The following is a 12,979-nucleotide window of genomic DNA, read 5'->3' on the forward strand; positions in this document are numbered from 1 at the left end:
AGATGTAATGTTCTCTGGATTGTTGATTGGGCTGTTTCCTGATGGTCCAAATGATTGTGGTTGTTTTATGTGGTGGTGTCTATACCATTATTTGGATTGTGGTCAAGGTTTGGGTAAATAATGGTAGCGGGATTATGGCCGGGTGGTGGTAAGACGAGCCCCAGCCAAGAAACATTATTTGCGTCGCACAGTGTGGTAGTGGTTGTGGTAAGTGGCCAGTGTGGTAGTGGTTGTGTTAAGTGGCCAGTGTGGTAGTGGTTGTGTTAAGTGGCCAGTGTGGTAGTGGTAAGTGGCCAGTGTGGTAGTGGTAAGTGGCCAGTGTGGTAGTGGTTGTGGTACGTAGCCAGTGTGGTAGTGGTTGTGGTAAGTGGCCAGTGTGGTAGTGGTTGTGGTACGTAGCCAGTGTGGTAGTGGTACGTAGCCAGTGTGGTAGTGGTTGTGGTACGTAGCCAGTGTGGTAGTGGTTGTGGTAAGTAGCCAGTGTGGTAGTGGTTGTGGTAAGTGGCCAGTGTGGTAGTGGTTGTGGTAAGTGGCCAGTGTGGTAGTGGTTGTGTTAAGTGGCCAGTGTGGTAGTGGTTGTGGTAAGTGGCCAGTGTGGTAGTGGTTGTGTTAAGTGGCCAGTGTGGTAGTGGTTGTGTTAAGTGGCCAGTGTGGTGGTAGTTGTGGTAAGTAGCCAGTGTGGTAGTGGTTGTGGTATGTGGCCAGTGTGATTGTGGTAGTGGTTGTGGTAGTGGTTGTGGTAAGTGGCCAGTGTGGTAGTAGTTGTGGTATGTGGCCAGTGTGATTGTGGTAGTGGTTGTAGTAAGTGGCCAGTGTGGTAGTAGTTGTGGTATGTGGCCAGTGTGATTGTGGTAGTGGTTGTGGTAAGTGGCCAGTGTGGTTGTGGTAGGTGAAACATGCTCTACTGACCACAGATTTACGCCTGAAGTAGTAATTGGAAACTTTCAGTTTTGTTGTTTGTTGAATGTGGGCGAGTTTGTAATAGTGAGAGGCTCCTCCGTATGGTGTTTGTGAGTCAGGTTGTGTCAGTGACTGGTGGTTGGGACTGGTAATGTGGTAGTGACTGTCTCTGGTCATGGTCGGGTGTGTGTGTGGTAGAGGCAAGTTCAAGTATATTTATTGGGACAAGAAATACATCTCAAAGGGATATGGTAGCTTAGGCTATTTCTACCCTCCTATAATGGAAGAGGTTGTATGTGGTTGTGGTCGTGTTTGTGGTAGTAGCTGTGGTGGTGGTCGGGAGTGTGGTAGAGACTGCTTTTGTTCTTAGTGCTTATGACTGTGACAGCTTGTGTGTAAACAGATAGCCGCTTTGAAGTTACTATAAATGAGGGTGCGGCCAGGGGAAAGGGGTAGAAGTTTTGAGTAGAACTTTGAGTAGGGCCTTAAGTAGGGCTTAGGATGAGGTCCTGGATTAAGGGGGGCCTGAACTAGGAACTTTAAGTATGACCTGTGGTAGGGGCCAGTCTGGGGGTCAGGATCTGGGGGTAAAGACCTAGGCTAGGCCCCTGGGGTCGAGGTCTGGAATTGGAGTGAGAGCTTGTGTTTACAACCACAGACAGTAGTTGTCGCATCTGTTTTGTTCGGCCAGCTGTTGAGGGACTTTCACCAGGGACGCTGTGGCTGACATGCCTCATGGCAGTTGTTGGTGAGGGGTGGGAGTGAGAGGTGAGGGGTGGGAGTGAGAGGTGAGGGATGGGAGGGAGAGGTGAGGGATGGGAGTGAGAGGTGAGGGATGGGAGTGAGAGGTGAGGGGTGGGAGTGAGAGGTGAGGGATGGGAGGGAGAGGTGAGGGATGGGAGTGAGAGGTGAGGGGTGGGAGTGAGAGGTGAGGGGTGGGAGTGAGAGGTGAGGGGTGGGAGTGAGAGGCGAGGGGTGGGAGTGAGAGGTGAGGGATGGGAGTGAGAGGTGAGGGATGGGAGTGAGAGGTGAGGGGTGGGAGTGAGAGGCGAGGGGTGGGAGTGAGAGGTGAGGGGTGGGAGTGAGAGGTGAGGGGTGGGAGTGAGAGGTGAGGGGTGGGAGTGAGAGGTGAGGGGTGGGAGTGAGGGGTGAGGGGTGGAAGTGAGAGGTGAGGGGTGGGAGTGAGGGGTGGAAGTGAGAGGTGTGAGGGTATGAGGTGAAAGGGAGGCGTGCGTTAAGTTTGGAGTTTTTTTGTATTTTTTTTTGAAGAACAAAGATGGAGGAAGAATGAAACGAGTTATATGGGTAGAGCAGTCCCCCGTGGTGTAGTGGTTAAGATGCTCTCTTGGCGTTTCGCAAGCGCTTTGTCCTGGGTTCGTATCCTGGCCGGGGGAGGATTTACTGGGCGCAAATCCTGAAATGTAGCCTCTGTTTTTATAAACATCAGAGACCCGAGACTGTTCAACACGCTTCCGCTACACATAAGGGGCATAACTGGCCGACCCCTCGCAGTGTTCAAGAGAGAACTTGATAAGCACCTCCAAAGGATACCCGATCAACCAGGCTGTGATTCATACGTCAGGCTGCGAGCAGCCACGTCCAATAGCTTGGTTGACCAGTCTAGCATCGAGGAGGCCTGGTCGACGACCGGCCGTGGGTACGCTAAGCCCCGGAAACACCTCAAAGTAACCTCAAGGTAGAGGTGAAGGGAAGGAGAGGTGTGAAGGAGTGAGATGAGGGGAGAGGAGAGATAAGGGGAAGATAAAGGGAAGGAAATAATAAGGCGATATTAGGGAAGGAAGGTGAGGGGGGGGGGGGGGAGAAAGAGATACTGGTAAGGAGAGATAAGGGTAAGAGAGGTAAGGGGAGTAGGACCAGGAGATAAGGGGAGGGAGAGAGGCCACCGCAGAGACTGACGAGGACGGAGAGCTTCCCATTTGTTATTCATGGAGACCTGAAATGTTGGAAATTGGAAATCGATAGTTTATTAGTTATAATGTCTTGACGAGAGGGGGTCGCGGAGCTCTGGTTTGTGTGTGCTTGTTTATGTATGTATACGTGGGTCTGTTTATGTATGTATACGTGGGTCTGTTTATGTATGTATACGTGGGTCTGTTTATGTATGTATACGTGGGTCTGTTTATGTATGTATACGTGGGTCTGTTTATGTATGTATACGTGGGTCTGTTTATGTATGTATACGTGGGTCTGTTTATGTATGTATACGTGGGTCTATTCATTTATACACACCTATTTGTTGTGAATTTGAACATTTGAACGAATATTTCACACTTGACTAGAGTTGAGTCAGCGAGAATCAGGTGCGGTTGTGAACAATTAATATTTCTTAAAGTTTTTAACTTGGTCTTACCCCGATCAGCCTATGTCAGTCTCATACCCCAGATCATTCCCCCTACAAATTTGGGTGAAGAGGCCTTAAGAATATGGCCTCTAACTTTGAATAGATTGACAGCAGACAGACATCCATATAGGATTTTCGCCTTTGTAAACGCACCTTATAAGAGTAGTCTATAATCCACTGAACTAGACTGTTCAGTGGGGAATGTGTCTGCAGTGTGTTGGGATGAGTCGTCGACCCTGCCAAGGGTGTTGGGATGAGTCGTCGACCCTGCCAAGGGTGTTGGGATGAGTCGTCGACCCTGCCAAGGGTGTTGGGATGAGTCGTCGACCCTGCCAAGGGTGTTGGGATGAGTCGTCGACTCTGCCAAGGGTGTTGGGATGAGTCGTCGACTCTGCCAAGGGTGTTGGGATGAGTCGTCGACCCTGCCAAGGGTGTTGGGATGAGTCGTCGAATCTGTCAAGGGTGTTGGGATGAGTCGTCAAGTGATTGTCGTGTACTGGATTGTTTATAAAGCTCTTGTGATTGTATGCAGGAAGAAATTTCTCGTGTCTCTCGGATGGTGTGTGTGTTAGTCTGTGTGTTCCACCTGTGTGTCATGTTGTGAGTCAGTACGACTCTCCTGTCGCTATCATCTCTGTTCATGCTCTAGTACGTTATCTCCTTCCCTTCTTGCTCTTCGTACTCGTGATATCTTCTACTCTCCCTTTTCCACCCCCTCCTGCTTCCTTCTTCTCCCTCGTCTTTTCTCCTCTCTCTTCTTTCCTCTCTTCACTCTTCCTTCTACACCTCCATCTTCCTTCACCTTCTCCCAGTTTCCACTACCTCCTTTTCCTCCTCCTCTCCCCTCCTCCTTCTCCCCCGTCGCTCCTCCCAATATGACCCAACACCGGCTCCTCTGCGAACTTTGCTCATCCTGCAGTTTTTGTCTTCCCCTCCGCCGCCCTCTCACCACGGGCACAGTAACGTGGCAAGCTCCAGGGGGACGGCTCACTCGTAACAAAAAAAACAGGCAAGTTTACCCCTCACTTTGAGCATCATCGCAGCATCCAGGAAGGCCTCGGGAGCTTGGAGAAGCGTCGCCCGTACGTCAATCTCGCTGAAGACTCGTGAAGTATAAGTATAAGACTCTGTGAAGTATAAGCATGATAATGCCATTCACCTGGGTTCTAGGAGACTCGAACCCCGGACGTCACACGTGTGTGAGTACGAAGCTTTATCGATCGAGCTTTTATAGGCAAGATAATGTTTACTTTTTTCCCTATTAAAAAAATAGTCTCTTAAAAATGGTCAGATGGTTACAATCGTCCATTGATTCGGAAGAAGTAAATATGAAAAATATAATTTTTGTTTACGTATTACAGTGTGTGATCCCGCAGCTTGCCATGGATTTGTAGGAGTGGGAGATTGTGTTATTGTTGTTGGTAATATGTTTCAAGAAACGAAAATACAATTAGAGATGAAACAGGAAATTGGCAAGACAAAACATTAAAACTGTTTTGCGTTATTATTTTTATTATTATTATTATTATTATTATTATTATTATTATTATTATTATTATTATTATTCGCACAATAAAATCACATTACCGTCATGTATCAATGAGAATTCCTTGGAAGTACCTAGAGCAAGGGTTCGAATCCTCCTCACGGATCCTACTGATTTTTCTCATTATTATTACTATAGTTAATATTATAATTTTATTTCTACAATCATTGCTCCCTGACTCAACACTGAACGTGGGATCTGATGCAGTTGCCGATATTCATGATGCTTATGTTTATTTAAATTAAGAGAACTTGGAGTAATTAGAAACATGATTAATGTCAGTGAAACACCACACACACACACACACACACACACACACACACACACACACACACACACACACACACACACACACACACACACACACATATATTAGAATGTCTGAGAAAATGTTTGGAGCAAGATGACGGTGTGGAACCCACGCTCCGGTCTCCAGGGCGCGAGTCTGAGGTGACCAAGGACGCTGGGACAATCCCAGTCCCGCTCCAAAGAGGTTCTCATACACCACGTTATTGTTATTTAATTTGAAATAAAATGCCAGTTTTTATTTGGAGCCCAGACGCTTTGGGGCTACCTCATTAAACTTTGTAGGGTGACGTGTGTGTGTGTGTGTGTGTGTGTGTGTGTGTGTGTGTGTGTGTGTGTGTGTGTGTGTGTGTGTGTGTGTGTGTGTGTGTGTGTGTGTGTGTGTGTGTGTGTGTGTACTCACCGTGTTGTACTAACCTAGCTGTGCTTGCGGGTTGAGCTTTGGCTCTTTGATCCCGCCTCTCAACCGTCAATCTACTGGTGTACAGATTCCTGAGCTTCTCGAGCTCTATCATATCTACATTTGAAACTGTGTATGGAGTCAGCCTCCACCACATCACTGCCTAATGCATTCCATCTGTTAACTACTCTGACACTGAAAAAGTTCTTTTTAACGTCCCTGTGGCTCATTTGGGTACTCAGTTTCCACCTGTGTTCTCTTGTTCGCGTACCACCCGTGTTAAACAGTTTATCTTTATCTACCCTGTCTATTCCTCTGAAAATTTTGTTAGTAGTGATCATGTCTCCCCTTACTCTTCTGTCTTCAACTGTCGTGAGATGCATTTCACGCAGTCTTTCCTGATTGATTGATAAAGATTAAGGCACCCAAGAGGTGGCACGGGCATGAATAGCCCGTAAGTGGTACAATTTTTTGTTCAGTAAATCTTTTCAGTGTTCTGAGGTCGCATTTAATCGTCAGACTGCTATCACTGGGGAGGAGCCTTTCCTCGTAACTCATGCCTCTTAGTTCTGGGACTAGTCTGTGGCATACCTCTGAACGTTTTCCAGCTTCGTCTTGTGCTTGGCAAGGTACGAACTCCATGTTGGGGCCTTATATTCGAGGATTGGTCTGACATACGTGGTATACAAGGTTCTGAATGATTCCATGTACTGGTTCCTGAAGGCTGTTCTGATGTTAGCCTGCCTTGCATATGCCGCAGATGTTATTTTTTTTTATGTGGGCTTCAGGAGACAGGTTTGGTGGGATATCAACTCCTAGATGTTTCTCTCTGTCCGTTTCATGAAGGACTTCATCTCCCATTCTGTATCCTGTGTCTGGCCTCCTGTTTCCACTGCTTAGTTTCATTACCTTACATTTACTCGTTGAAATTTAGTAGCCATTGTTGGACCATTCATTCAGTCTGTCTAGGTCATCTTGTAACCTCATACTATCTTCCTCCGTCTTAATCCTTCTCATAATTTTTGCATCATCAGCAAACAATGAGAGGAACGATTCTATACCCTCTGGTAGATCATTTACAATTATCAGAAACAGTATAGGTCCAAGGACTGAACCCTGCGGGACTCTACTGATGACGTCTCGCCAATCTGAGACCCCCCCTCCCCTCACTGTGACTCGCTGTCTTCTGTTTCTTAGATACTCCCTTGCCAATAGACTATCTTCCCTTACACTCCAGCCTGCATCTCCAGCTTTTGCACTAGTCTCTGGTGTGGCACTGTGTCAAAGGCTTTCTGGGAATCCAAAAATATGCAGTCTGCCCACCCCTCTCTTTCTTGCCTGATTCTTGTTGCCTGATCGTAGAATTCAGTTAATCCTGTGAGGCATGACTTACCATCCCTGAACCCATGTTGATGTCACAAAGTTCCTTTGCTCCAGATGCTCCACTTGCTTTTTTCGTACAATCTTAAAAATCAACTTGCATGGTATGCAAGTTAGGGACACTGTGTACTCACCTATTTGTCCCTGCACGATCGAGCATTGACTCTTGGATCCCGCCTTTCGAGCCATCGGTTGTTTACAGCAATGACTCCGGTCCAATTTCCTTATCATATCTAGTTTTAAAATTACGAATAGAATTTGATTCCACAACCTGCTCCTTTAGTGCATTACATTTTCCCACTACTCTCACGCTAAAAGAAAACTTCCTAACATCTCTGCGATTCATCAGAGTTTCCAGCTTCAACCCATGTCCCTTCGTTCTGTTATTATTACGTGTGAACATTTCGTCTATTTCCACTCTGTCAATCCCCCTGAGTATTTTATAGGTTCCCATCATATCCCCCCTCTCCCTTCGTTTTTCTATTGTCGTAAGGCTCAGTTCCTTCAAGCGCTCCTCATACCCCATCCCTCGTAACGCTGGGACGAGTCTCGTTGCAAACTTCTGAACCTTTTCCAGTTTCCTTGTGTGATTCTTCAGGTGAGGACTCCATGATGGGGCGGCGTGTGTGTACTCACCTAATTGTACTCACCTAATTGTGCTTGCGGGGGTTGAGCTCTGGCTCTTTGGTCCCGCCTCTCAACCGTCAATCAACTGGTGTACAGATTCCTGAGCCTATTGGGCTCTATCATATCTACATTTGAAACTGTGAATGGAGTCAGCCTCCACCACATCACTTCCTAATGCATTCCATTTGCTAACTACTCTGACACTGAAAAAGTTCTTTCTAACGTCTCTGTGGCTCATTTGGGTACTCAGCTTCCACCTGTGTCCCCTTGTTCGCGTCCCACCAGTGTTGAAAAGTTCGTCCTTGTTTACCCGGTCGATTCCCCTGAGGATTTTGTAGGTTGTGATCATGTCCCCCCTTACTCTTCTGTCTTCCAGTGTCGTGAGGTGCATTTCCCGCAGCCTTTCCTCATAACTCATGCCTCTTAGTTCTGGGACTAGTCTAGTAGCATACCTTTGGACTTTTTCCAGCTTCGTCTTGTGCTTGACAAGGTACGGGCTCCATGCTGGGGCCGCATACTCCAGGATTGGTCTTACATATGTGGTGTACAAGATTCTGAATGATTCCTTACACAGGTTCCTGAACGCCGTTCTGATGTTAGCCAGCCTCGCATATGCCGCAGACGTTATTCTCTTTATGTGGGCTTCAGGAGACAGGTTTGGTGTGATATCAACTCCTAGATCTTTCTCTCTGTCTGTTTCATTAAGTACTTCATCTCCTATTCTGTATCCTGTGCCTGGCCTCCTGTTTCCACTGCCTAGTTTCATTACTTTGCATTTACTCGGGTTGAACTTCAACAGCCATTTGTTGGACCATTCACTCAGTCTATCCAGGTCATCTTGTAGCCTCCTACTATCATCCTCTGTTTCAATCCTCCTCATAATTTTTGCATCGTCGGCAAACATTGAGAGGAACGAATCTATACCCTCTGGGAGATCATTTACATATACCAGAAACAGTATAGGTCCGAGGACTGACCCCTGCGGGACTCCACTTGTGACGTCTCGCCAATCTGAGACTTCACCCCTCACACAGACTCGTTGTCTCCTGTTGCTTAGGTATTCCTCTATCCACCGGAGTACCTTCCCTCTCACTCCAGCCTGCATCTCCAACTTTCGCACTAGCCTCTTGTGTGGCACTGTATCAAAGGCTTTCTGACAATCCAAAAATATGCAGTCTGCCCACCCTTCTCTTTCTTGCCTTATTTTTGTTGCCTGGTCGTAGAATTCAAGTAACCCTGTGAGGCAGGACCTGCCATCCCTGAACCCATGTTGATGCTGTGTTACAAAGTTCCTTCGCTCCAGATGCTCCACTAGTTTTTTTCGCACAATCTTCTCCATCAGCTTGCATGGTATGCAGGTTAGGGACACTGGCCTGTAGTTCAGTGCCTCCTGTCTATCCCCTTTCTTGTATATCGGGACTACGTTAGCTGCTTTCCAAGTATCTGGCAGTTCCCCTGTTGCCAGTGATTTGTTATACACTATGGAGAGTGGTAGGCTCAGTTCTCTTGCTCCTTCCTTTAGAACCCAAGGGGAGATTCCATCTGGGCCTATAGCCTTCGTCACGTCCAACTCTAGTAAACACTTACTTACTTCCCCACTGGTAATCTCAAACTCTTCCAGTGGTTCCTGGTTAGCTATTCCCTCACTTACCTCTGGAATTTCTCCTTGTTCTAAGGTGAAGACCTCCTGGAATTTCTTATTCAATTCCTCACACACTTCCTTGTCATTTGTAGTGAATCCTTCCGCCCCTATCCTTAATCTCATAACCTGTTCCTTTACTGTTGTTTTTCTCCTAATGTGGCTATGCAACAATTTAGGCTGAGTCTTTGCCTTGCTTGCGATGTCATTTTCGTATTGTCTTTCTGCCTCTCTTCTCATCCTGACATATTCATTCCTGGCATTCTGGTATCTTTCTCTGCTCTCCAGTGTCCTGTTATTCCTATAGTTTCTCCATGCCCTTTTACTTTGCTGCTTAGCTAGCCTACATCTTTGATTAAACCATGGGTTTCTCATCTTCATTTCTCTGTTTTCCTTTTGGACTGGGACAAACTTGTTTGCTGCGTCCTTGCACTTCTGCGTGATGTAATCCATCATATCTTGGGCCGTCTTTCCCCTGAGCTCTGTTTCCCATGCTATATCTGTTAGGAATTTTCTTATCCCCTCATAGTTTCCCTTTCGGTATGCTAACCTTTTGGTTTCGGTATCCCTCCTCGAGTTCAATAACCCTTCTTCAATCAAGTACTCAAACACCAGTACACTGTGGTCGCTCATTCCTACTGGGTCCTCAAAACCGATTTCTCTTATGTCGGAGTCGTTCAGAGTGAAGACTAGGTCGAGTCTCGCTGGTTCGTCATTGCCTCTCATCCTTGTGGGTTCTCCGACATGCTGCGTTAAAAAGTTGCTTGTCACCACCTCCAATAGTTTGGCTCTCCACGTATCCTCGCCTCCATGCGGTTCCTTGTTCTCCCAGTCAATCTTTCCGTGATTGAAGTCGCCCATGATGAGCAGGTGGGATCTATTTCTACAGGCAGCAGAGGCTGCCCTCTCAATTATAGTGTTAACTGCCTTGTTAACTGCCTTGTGTGTGTGTGTGTGTGTGTGTGTGTGTGTGTGTGTGTGTGTGTGTGTGTGTGTGTGTGTGTGTGTGTGTGTGTGTGTGTGTGTGTGTGTGTGTGTAAGGAGACTATCATATGTGGGTTGGGGTCAGCCCCATTGCTTCATTTTAATTCATTGCTTCATCTGCTCTCATGACGACCCCTTAAAGTCGACGAAGATGAAATTTTGGCTTTCTTGGCTGATGGCATTTTTTTTTTAATTCCGGGGGCCTAACACTTAAATGGCGCAGCCTTTATGGGTAGGTTCGGACACAACTGGGTATCCCATCTACTTTGTACTTATTCTTATTGGAATATCGGAGATTCGGACTCGGGCCTAAAAAATACGAGACTATTGTCCTACATGAATATCGATATTCACAACTAAATTAAACACCGCAACGTATTTGTATCGGTTACCTTACGATGATTTCGGGGCTCAACGTCCCCACGGCCCGGTCTTTGACCAGGCCTCCTGGTTGCTGGACTGGTCAACCAGACTGTTGAACGCGGTTGCTCCCAGCCTGACGTCTGAATCATTTGATCAGGTATTACCATTCACTTTTTTTCAATTTGTATTAACCAGTAGAAAATGTGAAGCAGGTTGGAGAATCGAAATGTACATAAAAGAAAGCAAGACAGGATAAATCAGAATAGAAGATAGAAAATAATTTTCAGGTATACTCCAGTTTCCCCTTTTCCTCTTTCCCCTGATCAATTCTCTTTCTAGTATCTCCTTTATAACCCTCTTCTCTCTGTCTCTCTCTCTCTCTCTCTCTCTCTCTCTCTCTCTCTCTCCCTCTCTCTCTCTCTCTCTCTCTCTCTCTCTCTCTCTCTCTCTCTCTCTCTCTCTCTCTCTCTCTCTCTCTCTCTCTCTCTCTCTCTCTCTCTCGCTCTCTCTCTCTCTCGCTCTCTCTCGCTCTCTCTCTCTCGCTCTCTCTCTCTCACATTCTCTACCGCATATTTTTTTTATCTTACTCTATTCTTGGGTTTTCTCCTTTCATATCTTCTAAATTTTGTTTCCCATCCTTCTCAGTCCCTTTCCCTATACTTTTCTTCCCTGAGTCTTTCATTTCCTCTAAACTTCACTGTCTTATTTTCCTCTCCTCTTTCCATCCCTACCTCCCTCCCTCTCTCTTACCTCCCTACCATTCCTCCTTCTCTTTCCTTTCTCCCTCTCTTCCTTTCTCCCACCTCCCTCCCTCTCTCTCCCTGCTGCCTGTGTTGTGCTCCAGGCGACCCGACCCGACCACCACTTGCAGTAAAAACTCGTTGGATTAGTGCGATGTCTGACCCTTTCCTGAGCTGACCGCCGCCTGCGCTCGCCAGCTTCTTCGGGAAGGCTTTGGGTTCCTATTGGCAAGTGGGCGGCACGGACCCTTTTGTACCCCGTGAGATCCAGCTGTACTTGGAACTGGTACAAGGTACAAGGAACTTGTACCTTGCACATTCCTCTTTCTGGGCGCTGTGTGTGCTAAGGTGGCATTTCGCGAATAAATAAGTAATTCACATGCCAACATTGGGTAAAAATAATGCATTTTATTTTACTGTAAATATTTAAAGGAAAGAATTTGCTCTCTTCTCACGCGATGGATAAATGTATTGCTAAATAGTTTATATACATTTTGAAAATGCATAATTAAAAAGTCTTGTACATCTTGTGTACTATGATAATGCTACTTTTGCCTTGTCTCCTTTTTAGCGTAGTAAACTTTGGCCCCTTCCGCCTGTCTCACAACTCCGACTTGAAAGTTCAAAAACTTGTCCTGATCCTCCAAAACACTTTTGTCTTCATCGAATTTCGCTCTTTTTTTGTGTGCGTGTTGATTCTGGTGGTCTAACGTGTGTAGTATATGTGATCGTGAAAGTTACAGAAACGTGCGCAACATTGCACATGCCGCTGGTGTTATACTGTTTGTTTCCATAGTTTATGCTTGTTATTACGTCCTCTCTCTCTCGGGCCTCTCTTCTTTTCTTATTCTGTTATCTTACCAGTTATCTTTGCGTTTCCTATGGCCTTTATCTCATTTCTTTTTCCCATGTTTAGGTTGAAGTGAAGTTCGTATTTTGAGACCAGTTCCGAAACCATGTCCAGGCTCTCCTGAAATGTTCTATCTTCCTCTTTTCTGATTAGTTGTATCAGTGTCTTCGGACATGAACTTGTAGGATCCTACTACTTGAGACGCATCAAGAGCTGTAGGAGTTCTAGTACTTAACCCTACTGTCCTCTCCAAATGGTTTTTCTCCGTTCTCTTCTCTCGTTATTATTCTGTTTCCTGATGGGTATTCATTCTCACATCTAGTACAAAACGCTTCCAGCCACTCTCTTGCTCCTCGTGTTTGTATAGGAGTCTACTGTGTGGAACACTAACGATGGAGTGTAAGTGAACAGAGTGAACATTACCTTCATCATCAGGGTAGGATGATGCGATCTGTTTACCAATTTCTTTGATATATTCTCCCATTCTCATATCGTAGAACTTTAACTTAGCCATTTCTGTTTTGAATCCTTGTTGTACTTATATATATCTCCAGTGCCTTAAATGGTATTGACGGCATTGATGCAAGTTTGTAGTTTAGAGTTTCTTGTCTATCCAGTTTCATATAAAGGTGTGACTCTAGCCGTTTTCCAACTGTTTGGTAGATCTCCCCTCCCTAGTGAGGCTTTATTGTATATCATTAGTATTTGGCTTGGAGCCTCAGCAGTCTTTCCTTGGTATCCACAGAGACAATTAGGTTTAATAGCCTTTGATACGTCTAAATTCCTGAAATTGCTTATTTACCTTATCTACTGCAACTTTCATACTGTTGATACCCAAGGTTTAGTGCCTCTCTTATCGCCATGACTTTGCTTTTCTCCTCC

The 12,979-nt window shown here is 46.0% G+C and overlaps 1 protein-coding gene across 1 annotated transcript in view; it reads right to left on the reverse strand.

The window, feature by feature from the left end:
• LOC138369551 (tetra-peptide repeat homeobox protein 1-like) overlaps nt 1–12,611 on the reverse strand; it is a 32,033-nt gene extending 19,422 nt beyond the window's left edge. The window contains exons 1-2 of the mRNA XM_069332969.1: nt 12,521–12,611; nt 4,289–4,389 (exon numbers count right to left, since the gene is read on the reverse strand). Coding sequence (XP_069189070.1) covers nt 4,289–4,389; nt 12,521–12,611 — 192 coding nt within the window. The remainder of the gene's footprint in view (nt 1–4,288; nt 4,390–12,520) is intronic.
• Between the last annotated feature and the right edge of the window lie 368 nt (nt 12,612–12,979).

This window comes from Procambarus clarkii, chromosome 29, assembly GCF_040958095.1.
Source record: "Procambarus clarkii isolate CNS0578487 chromosome 29, FALCON_Pclarkii_2.0, whole genome shotgun sequence".
NCBI classification, from domain to species: domain Eukaryota; kingdom Metazoa; phylum Arthropoda; class Malacostraca; order Decapoda; family Cambaridae; genus Procambarus; species Procambarus clarkii.